General features: G+C 44.6%; 1 protein-coding gene across 12 annotated transcripts in view; it reads left to right on the top strand.

The window, feature by feature from the left end:
• ERC1 (ELKS/RAB6-interacting/CAST family member 1) overlaps positions 1 to 20,144 on the top strand; it is a 2,439,553-nt gene that overhangs the window by 611,978 nt on the left and 1,807,431 nt on the right. For 5 of the 12 annotated variants that reach the window (XM_086952854.1, XM_086952852.1, XM_086952859.1 and 2 more), the window contains exon 6: positions 11,954 to 12,046. The exons of 4 other annotated variants lie outside the window; for them this stretch is intronic. In XM_086952854.1, coding sequence (XP_086808980.1) covers positions 11,954 to 12,046 — 93 coding nt within the window. The remainder of the gene's footprint in view (positions 1 to 11,953; positions 12,047 to 20,144) is intronic. 3 more of the 12 variants (XM_086952855.1, XM_086952853.1, XM_086952861.1) reach the window with 1 other exon arrangement.

A 20,144-nucleotide genomic window follows, 5' to 3' on the forward strand; every position in this document is an offset into this window, starting at 1 on the left:
ACTGGTTCTCGGACGAGCTATGTTCTTACCCACGGCTTTCTGAGGCTGCAACCTAATGTCTGCGTCAGGTCCTGTGTAGGAGCTCCTGTCTTTTCAAGAGACTCGTTATGCCCGGAGAGAACCTTGATATTGATGGAGGTACATGGGGTAGAGCTTGAACTCCAAAATAAAAGACTTGAGTTCAAGTGGAGCCCCTTACTGGTGAATAGCTGTATTAATGCTTCATCACCAAGTTCAGGATAAATGACCATGTCAAATGCCTGAATCTGACCGCATTTGCCACCTATGCAAGCCTTGGTGAAAGTTCAAAGGCGCATAGCCGAGCTAACTGCCCCCCTGATGCCTAGATATTCACAGAGATTCTTTTAAAATTAGCACAATCTTGCATATGGTACACTGCTGTACTAAACATGGAATGATAGATGCAACAGCACAAAAGTAATTCAAAACACCAGGTGACCTGGAAGCAATACGTTTTCTGAGAACCATATGTCTGTGACATGGCACCCCTGAATGGACACAAGCCAGAGACATGGGGCCTGATGTACGAATACCCATTTGCAAATTAGTATGTGTAGTTAGCACACCAACTGGTTTGCGAATGGATGTGCTACTTGCCATGCAATCTGTGTATTTCTAGTTCTCTTCCTTGCCTCTTTCTGGTCCCATCCATGCCTCCTTCTGTCATGCTTCCTGGCTCTGCCTTCCATAGCTCATCCACACTGATGCCTTCAGTGGCCTTTCCACGCTGTTGAATTTACTGGCTCTGCCCTTGCGTTCCCTCCTGTTGCCTCACTAGGCCTCCTCTCACACTGTTCTTTTATTGGTGTCTTCTTGTCATGTTCTGTCACTCCTTATGTTTACCCTTTCTCTGATCCCATCCTTCTTATCTCACTCCCTGGCTCCTTTTGCACCTTCCCCTTTTTTACCCCATATGTGGTTCCATTTGCTCCCCTTCCCCTCTGCTTTTCCCGTTCTTAGTCTCCCCTACACAGCTCATTTCCTCCTACTGTTGCCATTCACCCTGCTTCCTGCTGTGCTTCACTATCTGTGCCACTTTACACTGTTATACTCTCTAGCCTCCTCTTATGCTTTCCCCTTCCCTGACCTCTTTCAACATCTCTTTCCTCTGTGCTGTCCCTTTTCTTCAACCCTTGCTTTCTTTCACCCCTTACTCCATGACTCCTTCAGCTGTTCCCTCCCATTTCTCTTCCTCACTTTAAAATATCCCCAGGCATTAGACTGGATCTGGAAAAGCTTAAGTAGTACCTCTACATGCTGGTAGGTGGCGTCATTCAGCTCTGCATCGATGTCGAAAGTGGCTTGCCCGGTGCCTATGTAGGCACCACTCCTGCTCGCTGACTGCAGTTCCTTTCTTTTTTGCACCAGAAGCGTATATCCAGAGATATGGATGCTGGGTCTGATGACCTCTTGCATCCTTCTGATGAAGCACACTTAATGGTGTACTCGGGCTCTGCAGTGGGATTTGCCGTCCCAGGGGGTACAGTACCAGGGGAATCTTTCCACCCTGCTCTAGATTTCGGAAGGAGACTGCAGAAGATCTGGAGTGGTGGTTGACGAACTGCTTTTAGATCAGCGGCGGCCCTCTCTCACTTCCCCACCCAGAGCTGAGAGTCGGGACTGATTTTTTTTTTAATGTTTTTATTTTTACTTGTCCTTTCATGTTACAATCATAATTTCTACACCTGTAAAAACAAACCTTCCCAATAAATAGATCAAGAACAATACAATACAGTTTCATTACGTAGGAACAGCAGCTATCAGATACCGTGTACTATACACCTCCAGAAATAATGGGATCCGAAAGAACAGTATCTAAAACCTATTCAAATAAACAAAGAACTCCTTCCCTCCCCTCCCCCCAGGATCAACCAGATACATCCCTCCTGTTGCCTATGTAGCATGGAAATCAGTAAGGAGAGTCGTGACTGATGTATCCCTTCTGTGTTGGGGCGGCCACCTGGGAGAGGTAGAAATCAAAGGACTCTGGTCTCTGGTGGAATCTCCAGGGCTGTCCACTTGGCATTGAAAAGCCTTCCTCCCATCTACTAATGGAAGGCTGGTTCAGATGTTCACGGACAACATCAGTGCCATTTGGTATTGCAACAAACAGGACAGAGTGAGGTTCGTGTACACGGGTCAGGTGGCTTTGCACATCGCTGGAGTGCCAGGACATCTTCTGGTAGTGCCGCACTTGGCAGGATCTCTGAATGCCAAGGTAGACTAACTCACCTGTCGATGTCTTACAGATCACGAATAGCATTTGCTTCTGAAGGTGGAGCAAGGTCTTGATTTATTCACCACTGACTAAACACAATGTTGACGCTTCTGCGCATCTCTCTCTTGGAGACGTGTTCCACTTAGACTGGAACCTGGAAGCCTTTTTCCAGACATCACTGCTGTCTCAGGTTCTCAAGAAGATGTGGACTGACCAGGCGCAAGTCTTCTTAGTGGCTCCAGACTGGGCGAAGAGAGTTTGGTATCCCAAACTCCTGAGCATGAGCATCTGTCCTCCGATTAGGCTGCCCTTTTGGAAGGAACTTCTGTCACAATAGCAGACCACGGTCCTGCACCTTTGCACACTGCACCTTCATGATTGGAGATTCAGCGGCGACAGTTGTATACGTTTGATCTTCCTTCTGAGATTTGTGATGTCATCTTTGCAGCCAGGTGTCCCTCAACAAAAACTGTATGTCTGCCATTGGTTCAAATTTGCGGGTAGCTGTTCCTTGCGACATGTTGTTCCATATCGCATCAAGCCTTCCATAGAGCTAGCCCTGAGATCAACCACACACTTCTCACCCCCTACTGCCCCGGCAAGCTACTTCGTTCTACGAACGCATTCCTTGCTGCAGTCCCCAGAATCAAAAGGTCCAGAGCAGGAGGCAGGTCCTTCACGCTCAATGCTGCTAAACTATGGAACTCCCTTCCCCTTTCCCTAAGGTCCAACCCCATCCTCTCGTCCTTCCGTAAAGAGTTTAAAACATACCTCTTCAGAAATTAATACCCCCCCCTGGCTCTCTCCCCCCGTCCCTCAGAGTTCTAATTCCTCTACCTAGCGCTTGGACGCCCTCGGGCAGCAGTCGCGCTTTACAAAACCCCTTTCATTTCATTCATTTCATTTCATTTCACTTTCTGTATTCTTTTGGAGGTGGTGGTGTTTGTGCTGTTGGCCTTGTTTTGGGCACTGTTAAGGTTTGTTTCTGCCATCTCATCTTTTTGGGGGTTGCCACATCAGCCTTCACTGTCACTTGTTGTGACACGTTTCTTTAAAGGCTTGCAACATTTGTTCCCTCGTGCCCCTTTCATCACGCCCCAATGGGATCTTAAAATGTTCATGATGTTTCTCATGGCCTCCCCAGTTGAGTCCCTATAAAGCTGTCATCTGAAACTTGACTCTTAGGACGGTCTTCTTAGTGGATATTACATGAGCCAGGAGGGTCAGTGAGTGTCAATCTTTTTCAGTTAACCCCGGTTATGTGCCCTGGTTAGGCCAAAGTAACAAAGCTGCACCTTTTTCTTACATTGTCCTAATTGTGTACGGTAATATTCTTACTGCCGGGGTGGGGCCTATAGTTCAAGTTTTTATTTTTATGATTTGGAACTCGTGAGAGGTCCACATAAAAAGTACAGCTACAAAACAGTACAAGTATATAAAATCATGCAGTAGTGACAAGGTAAAAAAGTAACAAACCAGAAATTAATATAAGTTCAAAAAACATTTAAAAAAGTTAAATATTCTAGAACAAAACATTTCATTAGGGGGGCTTAGAATCGCTTCAGTAAATGCATGAACAGATAAGATACCTAGTTTCAAACAAATTGGTCTTATCCACTTACGCCGCAAATGTAACAGAGCTGGGCAAATAAACAGAACATAAGAGAGGTCTTGAATCGAATGGTTACACAAGGTATATATGTTGGAAGAACCATACCATTTGGATGGAAGATTATTCAAGGGTAACATATCTTGTCTTAACAAGAACCAAAAGCGCCTAATGCCGTGTGGAAGATTCCAAGATGCATAACATTGCATGGTTTTAAAAACATAGGAATTAATCACCGGCATACTACTTTTCCTTGATACAGTAGAGTGTCTATCCAGCATAAAACTTAACCTCCATGATGCTGTTTTTAATAATGCCTTTAATTGACATGAAGAGAGTGAAAACAAAGAAGATTCTTCCAGTCGCAACAAAGAGACCGCCTTTCTAAAGTTTTTTACGATTGGAGAAAGTTCTTTTAAAGGGCCCAATAATTCTTTTTGAATGAAATATCTTCGCGTAGAGGGTTCGCATTTAGCTAAGTAGAAGACCCATCTGACTATCCCAGCTAGTCCTTGGACCCAGCTACTTCTTAAGCCGAACTCAAGCCTAAGAGAGGCCACAGAACAAGTGGAATTAACGGAGGATAATTGTCGCAAGAGTCTACCTTCAATAATATGGAGAAAGCCCCAGTTACTCACATCAATGAGTTCAGTTCCGTACAGTAATGAGGCGGGGATTTTTGCTCGGAAAGCTTCTAACAGGATGGGAAAATGACGTTTTCCTGTGGCTTTATAAAGAGCGTTTAGACCCTTGCCCTGTATCAGAGCTTTACGCTTATTGTTCTCAATATGGGCCTTATCACTCATATTACCGCAAATTATTTTTCCCAAAAATAGGTAAGAATTTACGATTTCCAGCTTTTGGCCACCTAATGTCCACATGAAACTCCCATGAGCAGGTTTTCTCTTCCCCGATATGCACATAACTTTACTTTTAGAGATGTTTATCTGAAGAAAGTGCGTCTCTGCGAAAGTATGTAATGCCTGTAGACGCTTGTTCAATCCTTTGGGTGTCAAATCTAACAATAAAATGTCATCGGCATACATTAAACAAACAATAGCATTATCCCCCAATACAGGAGCAATTCCGCCACTCGAAGTTACAGCTTGAATCATGATCATGCACATAAAGCGAGAACAATAATGGTGCCAGCAAACAGCCCTGTTTAAGTCCATTGGCCGAGGGAATAGGATCTGACAAACCTCTTTCTCCTCCCAACAATATTCTGCACCAGGTATCCGTATGGAGATCCCGAATTAAATCTAACAGTAAGGGGGGGATACCTAAAGATAATAGTTTCCTCCACAGCAGATGCCGGTCAACCTTATCAAAGGCCGCGGAAAAATCTATAAAGGCAGCATATACCTTTCCACCACGCACTCTGATGTATTTGTCCATAATCACTTGTAAAGCTGTTAGATTATCCATAGTTCCATGTCCTTTACGGAAACCCGTTTGCTCAAAGGGGAGAATATTGTTCTGGTCTACCCATTCAGATAATAATTTCAAAAGGCATTTGGCAAAGACCTTGCCGACGGCATCCAGGAGGGCAATCTGGCGGTAATTTTGAGGCAGAAGTCGATCACCCTTCTTGAAAAGGGGAACCAAAATACTCCCTTTCCAAGATGGGAGAACAGCCCTATTCAAAAAGCAACGAGCAAATACAGGGAATAAGATTTTACTCCACTTTGTACTACTCTGCTTTAAGACAGAAATAGGCAACTCATCTGGGCCCATGGCCCCGGATGTACGCATTTCACGGATGGCCAACTCAATGGATTTTTCCGAAGGAGGTTCCACATGAGCTAAATGCACCACGTTGAACCTTCCCTGGAGTGGATAGTCCCCATTGCCTGCGTACAGAGGGTGGGGCCTATATGTGCACTGTGCACATCCCTTCCGACATGGATGACAAAGCAGAGCCGCTGGGCTCCACTTACTGGTGCACAGATGTACTGCTCAAGGTTTTTCAGATGGAGTCTGAAATCTGGGGAATATTCTAAGGTGAAGAATCTGCACTCAGAAAACTAGAAAAGAAGCGTCGCTACCAGAAAAGGCATTACTGAAGGTAAGTAACATGGGCATTGCCCTTTCCTCCATACTGCCCTTCTTAAGCATTCACTCGTGGCATCTGCATTTCACTATGTGGCTCCCTGTTGCTGTTCCCACTGCCCTCCCATTACACTGCTCTCTCAATTGACCTACACTGCCTCCACTGACCTTCTCCCACACCGACTGCTTCCATCTGCCCCTACACTTGACACAATACTCACCTTTCTTTAATCATGCCTCTCCCTGGCATTTGATTAAATATTTTCCTGGTTTGTATGCTGTCCATCATCATGTCCACTTCAGCTATATTCCCCTACTCGTTATGCATCCCGACTACTCAACCACGCTGACCCCTCTTGTGTCCTATGCTTCTCTTCCAGACAGTGTAGAAAAAAGTTTCCTTTCTGTGTAATTCACTATAACTAGACTCAAGACCTTATTATGTAGTTTAGAGTAGAGCCTGAAGCATTTACCTCCACACACAGATTTTAAAATGTTACTCAGATTTTATTATCTAAAAACTGGCATTAATGTCCCAAGTGTCATCAATTTTTCATACATTTAATACAATATTCACAATATATCAAACATTTATCAGATTTTCACAAAATACATGATGTACATAAATAAAATACTGTTAAAAAGAGGTCCTTTTGTCACTTCCCGACAGCCCTCTCCAATGCTCTCCTGTCCTCCTGGCTTACCTGCTTCCCTGCCTGTTTTTTTCTGTTTTGGTATGGTTGATCTTTAGCTAGGAGTGGGCTGGACATCCGGGTCCGGACGAGTTGCAGTCGGTGTTTGTGGCATTAGATGCCTGTGTCAGCGTATTGGTGAGAATTGGGGCTGTTATCAAACAAAATGTTCATTTCGGGATCACCCGATTAAACAGACTGCCTTTACTTGTTATTCTGAGTACAACTAACTCTAAATACGTACAAAATACAAACGTGTAGGTCAGCCATTAAAATTGCAGTCATTTTGTAACGCAATGTTGCTTATTTTTTCCTCCAGCACCATGATGCCAAAATAAATCGTCACAATTGGGCCACTTGTATCAGTTTTGAGTGTACAGAGACCAGTTGTGTATCTTGACACTCCTATCAGTAGACAGGCATGTGCATCCCACTTTTTCCGCTGTAGTGTGTAAGCCGAACATAAGAACAAGTGCGCTTCTGTTTCTATCTGCAAGTGGCACTTTGGGTAGGGGTTGGAAGAGGTACATCTACTAAAAGCAGTCCATTTGCAAGTAAGGCTGTTTAGAGGTACAATGCCAAATCTCATTTTTATGTGAATTGTATGGTCACCGGTGAACTGACATCATCCATAAAATTCTTAAACTTAAATTTATTGTTAAAGTCAAGAATTAAGTCCGTAGTGTTATGCGCTTATTTACGCAACACGTAGTTTACATCACACCTTTTTGACCAATATCTCGGAGTGGATTCCCTGTTGATTAGTCATGGTAGAAGAATTATCCCAAAATGTATTCAGCCCAATGGTATAAAGCTGTGTCTTTACGTTGTCCGACCATGTGTTCATTTTCAGACTATTTAAGGATAGAACTTCTTGAAGTCACGTTCTATACAGAGACAGTTCCTCTGTGCACCATAATCTACCCCAGTAAGTCAGAGGTCTGAGTTTTATGTTCACAATGCCTCTCATGCCCGTTTCAAGATGTATAGCGAGTATTGGTGCACTATGTAGCCGAGTGACCAACATTCTGAGAAACTTACTTTCAGCAGTCGTCAATCCAGAAATGATGATATAGCTCCACAATTCTGCCCCATAGAATGAAGATCCCAGCACTTCAGCACAGTGGACCTCCAGTGCAGGTGACTCTGATCTGGTGCTGGTACGGATACCGATTTGTAAGCTGTTCTCATTGACCAGAGTACTAAGGTGCACCAGTAGAGATTGAAGATGATGGGGAACAAGACACGTTTTGCAGGAAATAGTGATCTTCTAGGACCTGGATGTGCCCACGTGAGCAAACTCGTGTGAGGGCGGGGGTGCCAGTGGACGATGTGGCTGGTCTCAAAGAAGGCTGAGGTCCGGCAGTACCGGGAGGGAGAGCTCATCTTTATCTATGGCCGGGACGATGGAATAGTGCCCTGGAAACAACCCTGTTTTGTCCTTCGACACAGCTCCGATGTGGCAGGCCTGTTCTGTTAACCATTTCAGAGACTCGTCTTGCATTTGCACAGGCTGTGTAAGCTCTTACAGTTTCTATCGGAGGTCCGCTAACTGGTGCTTGAGGTTAAGTAATGCTAACTCTGCCCCAAACAGTCCTCTTTCAGTGTGAACGTTAACAGCTCAGCTGCCTCAGGCTCCACCTGCGAAGGTCATCACTCTACTCATTTCATATTCCTCCTCGATACATGCCTGTACCTCATGTAACCCCATGAATGAGTCGCGTGATGGTCGTGCTGCTTGTCCCAGGTACTCCTGACTACTGCCCATGGGGATTCTTGCCGTCTCCTCCATTGGTGCTACTCCTGATTAGTGCCCTTCCGATGAAGTACGGCCCACATCGCTCTACCGGGGGGAATGTTTGACATTGGGCAGTCTTCTGTCCATCAATTGTTCTGTTTTCCTTCCTCATCCCTCAGCATCTCAATTTGAGAATATGAGGTAAACATTGAATGGCTCCTTCTGCCAGCGTTAGGGCTCGTTAAAAGGCTGATTGGTGGTGAAGAAAGCACGAGGTGCCAATGTCCACCTAAAGTTCTTATAGGTTATACAAGCTTCACCTGTTCACACCCACTTGCTTCTGTCTCATGTCACCCTATTTCTTCTGATTACTATGCTCTAAAATAAATGTTATATAGTTCATTCTGAAAGCTTAGCTACTAGCACTTTTAAATAATAAACAATTTAGTTCACCTGAGCTTGTTGGGGAGAACATCTGATCTAGATTAGTTTTCTTTTCTGCAGCGTGGATAGGTCCGGCCTCAGCGCAGGGACGCATCGTATGGTGTATCTCCTTATATTATATCGTTATTATTATTATTATTATTATTATTATTATTATTATTCGGCTTTACAAGTAAACACTCCCTAATGTCAAACACATCATAAAAAAGTAGAGTCGGATACTTTTTCTGCGCGTCGTATCTGAGATTTCCTCTTCACCAGCAGCTGCAGATTGGTGTTTGTTCAGGTGGCGGTATCAGACTGCCCTCCTGTGGCGTTCTAGCAGTATGGCGAATACCAACATCAATCCACCGAGGGAGAGCTCTGTCGGGTAAGTTTATTGCATAGAGATCACCAACCGCAGGCGCAGTCCGCTCTCTGCCTCCATCTCCCCCTACATTCTCTACTCTAGCGCCCACTTCTAGAAGGTTGAATCACATTCCAACCTAGTTTAGATATAGAAGAACATAAGACTTCCTTCGTGGGGCGCTCTGATTTCAGGGACCACCATGCTCTATTAGAGGAGAAAAAGCTGCTGCTGGCCGAAGCTGTTGTTTCGAGGGAATCGAAGTCTAAACTGCCAGATTTCGCAGGGTAAGTAAAGCCTTTTGTTTTCTCCGTCCGCAGCCCAGAGCATAGGTTTCTTGACGTTTCCACTAGTAGGTCAGGTTCTAAGTGGTCTTTTTAACGAGAATTTAAGTTCCTAAAGTCCTGTGTGCTGTATCTGGTAGATGATAAACCCATTGGAGAAGTATGGGGTAAGTGGTAGAGAAATCCAGGACTATACTCCCACTCTAGGTGTATTCATCTCAATCAGAAGATCCTTCTGAGGAATTCTATCAGGAAGCTTCTGGGATTTCAAGGGATTGTGGATTTGCCAAATCCCAATTAGCGAGCAGCAGTTAGGAATATGATACAAAAGTGAAACTAGAAATGAGGCCACGAATTCTCAGGCGTTTGCTCCAGTTGAAAAACGTTTACATTCTGATTCTTCCATTAAAGCTCCAGAAGTCCTCAGGCTAACCCGGAAGTGAGGATGCCAAGTGTCAGTGGGAGCCCACGTGCTCTGTCTCTCTCCCATACTTTTCAACACTAGGAGTGACTCAGTGGCTGAAATATTTCAGAATCCTGACAAAGCACTCTGAGGTTGCAGATCAGTGGAAACCAGGGCAAAAGTAGGAGGGAGTTTGCGTTCCTTTATTTGCGTTGAAATAATGCAGGCCAATTGTGTAAATAACTATGCCTGACTAATAGTGTCTTCAGCTCGAAAAAAACGATTCGTTTTTTAATCAGTTCTGGAATTTGTTCTTTTTGCAACCAAAGTTTTTTTATGACTGTCCAAAAATGGTATGGTGCTCTGTTACTGTTTATGAATTGGAAAATCTGTATGTTCCAGAATTTAAAAAAAATGAGTTGAGAAGAATCTCCCAACAAAATGTTGAAATATGCCTCTCAAATCCTTTAAACCCGCTCTATCTCCCAGGATTCTTTAGTCCAGATCCTCTTTACCACTGTTTTTGCTTTTCTATTTTCTATGCTCCGACTTCTCTTTTTACCGTTTTTCCATTCAGTCTGATTATTCCATTACTGACCTTTTGCTCAAAAGTGCTCTGTTTGTCTCTGTTTCTTAAGTTTATCTTTTAAGATTATTGTGACTTACACCCATGTGGCTACATTGCCTGACAAACTACTGACCTCTGGCGGCTCTCTGTGCACCCACAATTAGTACACCGTCCGTCAGGCCAGACACAAAGTGCAACAAGAATCTGCAATGCAATAGGTCTCGCATTTATGCGAGTTTGAGCTATATGGATTAAAAATTACATGCCGTTTTGGTTTTTTAAACATAAATAAAGGGCATTGTCATTTACAATGCCAATAACTTAAACTCTCGCAAATTCGAGACCGATTGCATTACAAATGCTTGAAGGCTTTGCTGAGTTACCCCCTTCTGTCTCCCATGGCCCCTGAAGAGCTCCCCGTTTGCTGCGAGTTAAATAAACAAGCGGGTGGTCACAACTGCACACGAGAGACCCTCTAGTTTTTACTGACTAAAGAAGGCGTACCGTGTAACAAGCGAAGTAAAAGGGACAGTCCTCGTGGGAGGATACAAATGAAGACAAGGTAGTACTAAAGAGGGACTAACGACTAATAACGAATCAGAAGCCAGCATTTACGAAGGACGATGACACAAGCCGATGACAAATATGGGTGGAGAGTGGGTGGGACTTCAAGTACATACTCCAGTACAGCATGGCTCGCAGAGCGACCAGCGCATTCGCTGCCAGGATCGACCTAAAAAAGAAAAAAAGCAAGGCAATATGACTTAATTTATGCACACAGGATTTGAACAACATATCTGTATCATCTCCCCACCGTGCTCCAATTTAGAATAGAGGGGATGACAACATATTTTTAGAGAATACTACTTCACAAGAAAGTAACAGCCCATCGTCAAACTTCCTTCACTGACTCCCTTTAATGCTAAACAGTATCCTGTGCCCCTTGACTTTGTTTGCTTAGTACACTTACCACATAAATGCAATGTACAAAACACCTTCAATATGCGCTATTACAACTCTTATTGGTTTTTCTGCTTAGTCCAGTCCTCCCTCAGGAAAATCAGAACTGCGTCTTAAAATTTATCAATCTGTTAACCCCTGTGCATGTATGTTCTGTGTATTCTTGGATTCCTCTGTTCTGCTTCCATCCTTCCCTGAAGAGAGTATCCCTAAATTGTGAACTTTCTTTTTTCCTCTCTTTGTCTACAATTTTTCCACTACATGGAACTAACTCCTGGTCTTAAACTACTACTCAAGCTTGTGTTTTAAACAAAAATCAGCAACCTTTCTATATTTTCCCTCCATTTCACTGAACCTCTTTCTTCTCAGTCTCTTTTCTGTACTCTGGTATGATAACTCCGGTTTTAACACATTTGTTGCCCTGTTTATCTGTTCTTTGGATGGCACGTTCTCAGCCAAATAATTTATTTGAAACTAGGCCTTTTTGGGGCACTTCTACTTTGTGCAGTTACACAGGAGAAAAACATTGTTTTATTCGATTTCTGTTGTTCTCTATGCTCTGAAACTATGTTCCTCTTGTCACCATTCGAACAATAACGTAAGTAAATGTTGTAACAGGTAGAACAACTCAAAGAGGAACTAAGTGCGAAGGAGACGCAAGGAGAGGAACTGAAAAGAAAAGCATCAGTTCTCCAGACCGAGGTCTATGCCGTAAGACTTCTCTCTTAAGTGTACGGTGCATGCACCGAGGTGGCCTGCTAATGCTGGGGCTTTCTGGGGCTCACATAACTCACTCCACTTATGCACTGCTGCTTTAAGTATCACCAGTACTAACCCACTAATCCGATGTATCTGCTTCGATTGCTTCTCTCTTTCAAAAAGCTTGACATCGCACCCATCCCTTTAATGGCCATCAAAATGGATGCACTGTTGAGTGGCCGAAAAAAAGCATGGCGCTTTTTTGAGGCACCTTGACATTGGTGTGATACTGTAACTTTTATGAAAATGAGACCTTTGTGCTGCACAAATAATCACTTCCGTTTTCTGGTATAGTACATGAGGGTTAGGGCAGGGCATTGATTGTTTCTTGTCATTGCTCTACATTGGTAATCATGCAATGGAAGTCGTACAAACATATGATAAGTGCTTAACTTAAGTGTCTGTTATTTTAAACCACCTAGATGTCCCACATCCTTCTAAAAATACCAGAATTCAATTAAACTACTTCTATCCATGGGTGAAGCATCAAGGTCTTGTTTCCATTTTTTTTCACCATGGAATGGTCACATTTAAAATCTAAGCACTTGCATCTGCATTATAATTTAAGCACCTTCTCACCAGTATAGAGTACAGAGCCTACAGTGGCTTAGGTTACCATTTTTTGCACAGCACTACACAAACATCATCTACACTCTGCACACAGTAAAGCATGGCACCCCCATTTGCTGCTCTGGATATAGCTTATAGGTGACTGGATGTGTTTGGTTTGACTTTCCCTGTGTAGACCCTGAGTAAGCAGACCTGATTCTTCCAGTACTCCTGTCAGGAGAGATTGATAGTAAGCAGATGTGCAAGCATTGTAGTAAGAACCCCGTCTTCTCTTTAAGAGAATACAATAGTTACTTTTATTTGTTTGAAGAGAAGCTGTCTAAATATTTTACCAACCATGACCTTTGTATTGCCTCATTTATTTTGCATTTTATCCTTTCATAAGTCACTAATCTCACAGGCTGCCACATTTTTATTATGTCGTGTAGGTAGACATCTGAATTTATTGTAGCTCAGTCAAAATGTAAAATGCCATTTGTGACAACCGGACCTTCTCACCTGGAATTTCTCTGAATAATGTCCCATAGAACATTTACTAGAAGCTTTCCTGCATGCATTATTTCCTCTCTCCTTAACTCAATCACTACAGATTTTATTTGGCAAACTAAGTTTTCCATATGTATTCTTCTTGTTCTCCACTATTGGACATTGTATAGTTTCACATGCTTGAATCATTCATGTTGTTAAGCTGGGAGTCCCACAGTAAAAATAGAGAGCAGTACAATGTTCAAGGTAGACAAAAAGCTTTGGCACAGTAACTAAAGTAGCCTGTTAACATAATTTAAACAAGCATTTACAATGCAACGGTTTCGTCTTTGACAAAGTTAGAGCTATTGGCATTGCAAATGACAAATTGTTTATTTATGTGTTGGTTTTGAAAACAGATAAATAAATGGCATTGTCATTTACAATGTCAATAGCTTAATCTTTCGCAAATGCGAGACCTTACAAAAAAAAATACATTTGGATTTGAGGTGTATGTGGGGGGGCAAAAATAGAAACTTTAGCGTTTGATAGTGTGCGTATCACAAAGCACAGTTAAAATGTGGGAAATAGTTGAATTACTCTAATGGCAAGAGTTCTAAAACGCTCTTCGACCCGTAAAGAAAGGCAAAAACGCCAAGACATTGAAATAACAATGATAGAACGGTTTCCTGATTCTCACAATTAGCGAATGCCCAGCTGTAAAAAACTGTTTGTCACTCTTTTCTTTGTCGTCCCTTGTGGGTGTTTGTGTCAAACCCGGGAATCAGAGCTGCTTTTCAGAGGGCACACTTTGTTCACGTCTGAGCCGCATTCTCCCTCTGGCCTCCACTGGATGAGAAATGTTGACACGGACACTGCAATATAGCCGTGGGTGGCTCAGCCTTTCAACATTCCATTTTATGTGGAGAGAACAGTAGGGGTGAAAGGGACTATCAGAAAGTATAAAGTCTCTCCCGCGGGGTTCAGACGGTATTCCGGAGCACTTTACGCCTCCTGTCCATTATGCCAGCTTGTAATAATATTTTGTTGACATCAAATTACGGATTTCTTTGCGATCCCTCGTGTGTTTATTTAGTAATGATAATTATATGTCTGATAAACTTCCTGTAGTAAGTGTCAACATTTATTATTGCATTTACAATAGTTGATCAACTAAATATTTAAAATAAAAGGAACATAATTTCATGTTACAGAGCTTTCTGGCGACAACTGACCACTAAACGTAATAAATGAAGTGGAGCACTCCTAATCTAAACCCTGATACTAAATAGTAATCCTTTTCACTTGTGAGTGCTACATTGGGACTACCGACTACTGACACAAAATCCGCTCACGAAATGCGCTTTATTATTACAAATTAAACATGCTTTTTGTCTGTGTAATAATAGGGAAGCTTGTAAAGCGCATGGTTACGCTAAAAGCGTGTCCCCGCGCTAAGACTGAAAATACCTCCAAGCAGAAGTAAGGAGAGAGCTCTATTATCTTGCAAACAGGTAAGTTTTTAAGTTCTTCCGAAAGCTAGATTCAGATGAGTCTAGGCAGAGATTGGAAGGCAGGGCGTTCCAACTCTTCGCTATCAGATGTTGAAACGAGCGCCCTCCCATGCGGGCCCTTTTTACCCTAGGTACCTCAAGTAGGCCTCCGTTTGAGCGCAGAGTTCGAGATGGTACATACTTGGTAACTAGGTTCTGAAGTGGTATTGGCGCTTTGTTAGCAAGAATGCGGTGACAGGTACAGAGTGCTTTAAATTCCACTCTGCTTCTCACTGGCAGCCAGTGGAGGGTCTGAAGGGCAGCTTTGGAATCCGATCTTTTTGGGATTTTTAAGACAAGGAGGGCGGCTGCATTCTGTAATACCTGGAGGTGGTTCATTGCCTTGCAAGTGGCTCCCAGGTACAGCAGGTTGCCGTAGTCTAGGCGTGAGGTCACGAGGGCATGTACTAGCGTTCTCCGGGCCGACCTAGGAAGGAAGACCAGGACCTTCCGAAGAGTTTTTAAAACGCCAAAACAGACGCCTGCCATTCGGTCTATTTGGGATCCAAAAGACAGGTCAGCATCGAGCCAGACGCCAAGGTTTTTGACTTCCTGGCAAGGTATAGGAGCCTCTCCTAGGCATGGGGGCCACCACGCCGATGACCAAACAGATGGATTCCCCCCCACCACGAGCACCTCGGTCTTGTTGCCATTTAGTTTAAGGCAATTGATGGACATCTAGGTTGCAAGATCTTCCATGCACGCCCTGAAGCTGTCCATAGCAAGTCCGGGTGCACGTGAGAGGGAGATAACCAGCTGCGTGTCATCGGCGTATGACACAATGTTCAATCCATGACTCAAAACAATCGGAGCCACTGGAGAGACGTAGAGATTAAACAAGGTTGGGCTCAGGGACGATCCCTGGGGAACGCCCTGGCTCAATCCTATGTCTCTAGAGTAGTGATCACCCTGGCGAACTTGGAAGCTTCTCCCAGTCAGGAAGGATTGGATCCATTGGAGTGCAGCTCCAGATATTCCTCCGTTATTCAGACACTGTAGCAAGGTGGTGTGAGCTACAGTGTCGAAAGCGGCACTCGGGTCCAATAGGATGAGGGCCATGGTGTGACCCTCATCCGCCCCCTGACATAGGGCCTCCACCGCTGTTAGGAGCGCAGACTCCGTAGAATGGCACGGTCGGAAGCTGAACTGAGTATCATGTAATAATGCAGCCTTTTCCACGAAGTCCATCAATTGCAGATTGACTGTTTTTTCGGCTACTTTGGCCAGGTAGGGTAGGAGTGAAATAGGACGGAGGTTCTCTAGTTTCTCAAAACTGATAGTTGGTTTCTTCCTTAGAGGTAGAACAACCGCCTTTTTCCAGTCTTTAGGTACGGTCTTGGTACTAAAAGACATGTCTAGTAGGTGTCTGATGTAAGGTTCTAATACCACAAGACTATCTGCCAGACGTTTAGGGGTGGTAGGGCCCCGTGGAGAACCCGACCTCACAGATCTGCAGATTTTAAGGAAATCTTCTGGAGGCGGGGTGACAAAGTTGGTCAGTCTGAGTCAGTTTCCCCATTCCCTTGGGCCTTCCACAAATTCAGTCCCATTTATGGGCTGCGTTGGGAATGCCAAATAGATTTTGTCTATTTTTTCTGCAAAGAAGTCTGCGATTTTATCGCACGTTTCGGGCGAGCAATTGTCTGGGACAGTGGCTGGTTTCCCGCTCGAAAGAGATTTATAGAGTGCAAACATCTCCTTCACGGAGTTACCAGCTTCACTAATTCTGGACGTGAAGTATGCTGTTTTGGATTTTCTAATTAGGCCGTGGTAGAGTCGCCTCTCAGTCAGGTAGGCGTTTCTGGTTTCTTTGGAGATGGTCTTACGCCACTCTCTTTCGGTTCTTTTCAGTGCGGTTTTCCGGACTCTTAGTTCATCATTGAACCATAGGGCAGTTTTTTGAGCACGGCCGCCAGATGTGGCTTTTAAGAGAGGGGCTGTGCAATCTAGTGCCTTATTAATCCATATGCAAAGATTAGTATTGGCCGTGTCAGCGTCATCCCCCCCTGGGCTCCCTCCTTTAGTCAGCTCCTCGCAGAATTTGATCTGAGAGAAGGTAGCCCATTTCCGCCTGAGATGATACAGTGCTGTTGGCTGTGGGGGTCTACTTCCAGGAATTCGTATAGAAAAAGGGACCAAATGGTGATCTGACCAGGGGATAGGTATAGGGGTCATAGCTTCTACTACCCCCAATTAACAAATATGGGATCCAGCAGGTGACCCAACTGATGAGTTGGACCGCTAACAATTTGATTCAGTTGGAGGGCTCCTAATGCCCGACTGAAATTCTTACTGACGCCGTCTGAGGGATTATTAAAATGTAAATTAAGGTCACCGAGTACCAAAAATTTGTTACCAAAATAACTTGTACCGATGACCACCAGGGGGAGCAAAATAAACGCAAATGTTGTTTCCCTGCCTTTGCGTCCGCCCAGTGTGCAGTAAACGACGAGTGTGAATAACGCACATACAAGTCATGCATTACATTTATTGGTTTTTGATAAAACTACAGCCACGTCTGTCCGTGTGGCATGTACACCCAGGTGGTTTACTGAGCAGCGGCTCAAACACCTCTGTTATTATTAGCTGCGCTTAACTTCTCATCCGTCGAAATCGATAAACTAGGAATCCGTGAGCTTGGTAAATTATTTGCTATATTATTTAAAAGCTAAAGAGGCAGTCCGGTGATAGAGACGGTGAAAGCAATCGTAAACTTTCTTTTGTTCTGTCCTTGCCTTATTGACGAAATCCTGCAGCCGAAAGTGTCTTTTTATACAGGAAAAACATACTTGTGTACGTATACCGTTGTAGAGTCACGATATCAAATACAACACCTTGTCTCGCGATAGATGTACTGGAGAATGTATATCACAAGTCTAATGATAGCAATTTATATATAGCGCGTTCTGCTACAGAAGTGGAATCGTAGCGCAGAAGAAAAATGATAGATATTATTCAGCAACTGAGCGACACTCATTTCACCTTCTTGGCGTGAACATGAGACTGCTCGCTGCACACAGGTCACAGCAGCAAGCCGCCCTAAACAGACTGCTTGACTGCGAGTCACATAAGCGCTGATGTCCCTCATGCGCAGTTTCTAGGTCTGACATCTCCAGAGTTGCAAGGGGCATTTTTATGAACGGATGTCGGATTTTTCGGCTATGCTCCTTCATATTGTTTGGCTCAACTGTAATTGCCGCTGTGCTGCTGAAAATAAAAGGTTTATGGAACCAAGAGTTGGGCAAATGTCTTCTTTCATGGATTGCAAATCACGCTGAACATTTCCAAAAAAGCATGTTTTTGTCTTTGCTGCGGGGGAGAGAGGGGGTGGGGGGCGGGAACGGACAGCGGGGGGGGGAACGGGCACTGTGGAGAGCAGCATGGAGGGCAAAAGTAAAATGAAAATAAACACTAAACAAGAAGCACGGACGGGGGAGGACGAGGGAACGGGCACACGGACAGCGAGGGGGGAGGGGGCGGGAACGGGCACACGGACAGCGGGAGGGGGGCGGGCGGGCACACGGACAGCGGGGGGGGGGGCGAAAATTGGATAAAAAAATATTTTAAAATGCCGCTTACCTGCAAGGAAAGAAATCGCGCAGCCCACCGCATCCTGGCAACTTCAATCTCGCGGCCCACTCGTGCAAAGGACACTTTGAAACTGACCAAAACAGGACGAGAAAAAAAAATAACATCCGCCCACCGCCGGAATGACGTCACAAAGGGGCTGGATGAGAACAAATCTCAGGAACGCCCACGAGTCGCCTCACAGAATGACGGACGCCTTGGTCTTCCAATGGATAGCCTACATTTATGGAGCTAGCCAATGGAAGACTGAGGCGGGACAAAGCCCACATACTGCAAAACAAAAGATTTCGCCTGCGCGAAACGCTGCTTGCGCAGCTTTCGACAGGCGAAACCTAAAAAGATTCAAAGTTTAGCACGCAGCACACTCTTCACCCTGCCCTATCCAGGTCACCGTGCTCAGATTTCCACCACCAGATGTGAGGGAAAGGAGTCCCTTGAGCTCTGATTAGTCAGTCACATATGAGTAGGATACTACTGCCCCAGTGTGTGTGTGCTGAATATGCCTCCTTACAACGTATGCTTTTTTCCGCAGGCAATTACAGCGCGGTTGTTACAACTACTGAGTTGTAACAACTCATACCATTACCCCCAAATTCGTAACGACTTGCTCTAGCGGGGGTGCTGGATGTTGGATCAGTATAATTCATTATTCCAACTCCAGTATGTGTAATAGTAGGGATCAAAGGAACACCCTTTGAACCCTCCACAAGTCGTTGTTACGACTTGCGGAGTAATGATATGCGTTGTGCAACGACTGCGTTGTAATTGCCTGCGGGGGAAAAGGATAAGTGGTAAACGATGTTTACCATGTGTTCCTCATGGTAGAAGTGCCTCCTTGTGCATCTCCCGTGCTTAGTTCCTCCACTCCCAGCGTGTGCAGCTACAGCAGGCTCTGTGCATGTGTGCGTTCCTGTACACATCTGCCTGAATCTGCTTCCTAGTCAGTCTCTTGCTCCTGGTGCTTCGGAGAGACAACGGGACAAAGCTGTCCTAAGGGAAGGAGCTCCTCTAAGAGCCCCTGGGTCGGGGATCACTAGAAAACTGTGTAAACCACTGTAATGAAGAAAAATCCTGGCGAATTAGAAAACTTCAAGATACCTGTAACAGGATTACTTGATTAATAGATCAGAAGGCAGGCTCTGCAGGACGACGGTGATGACGGTCATCGGGACGATGAAGGGAGAGCCATCCTTGCGCCTGGGTTAGTGAATTAGCAAACTTCAAGATACCTGAAACAGGTTTATTTGATTAACAGATCAGAAGGCAGGCTCTGCAGGACGACGGTGATGGCGGTCATCGGGGCGTTGAAGAGAGAGACATCCTTGCGTTTGGGCTAGCGTCCGACATAGGAGATGAGGTCACTTGTGGCTGGGGAGCACGGGCCGCAAGCTGCTGAGCGTTTCAAGAGTAGCTCGCCGTGACCTGGACTGCAATGAGCCCAGTTTTTCTCCTGCTCCACTCCACGTCCGTGCGCTGCATGCAAGAAGGTCACCCTGTACTATAGAGGAGGGGGTGTCAGTCGACCAGAGAAGACTCACGGCCCTCGCATGGAGAGCCCGATCAGCCCAACTGGCCTGGAGCATTTCTCCCCTGCTTCTCTACCAATATGTCAGACCGCGCTAAAGTAATGGTGATTGAAAGAGGACGTTAGACCAGATAACACACACACTATAAGTGGAGCGGCCTTCTATGACTGGTGATCTCTGGCCAACCTCTGCAACAAAACTGAGAGAGGACTGGGCACTCTCTTCCAATTCTAGTAAATTGATACAAACAGAATCGACCATATTGTAATAGGCATACATAGATAATCTTTGGCTACCCCTGCAGCAAAACTGAGAGTGGTCTGGGCTCACTATTACTATAAAGATAAT

Source organism: Lissotriton vulgaris, chromosome 1_2 (assembly GCF_964263255.1).
Source record: "Lissotriton vulgaris chromosome 1_2, aLisVul1.2, whole genome shotgun sequence".
Lineage (NCBI taxonomy): Eukaryota > Metazoa > Chordata > Amphibia > Caudata > Salamandridae > Lissotriton > Lissotriton vulgaris.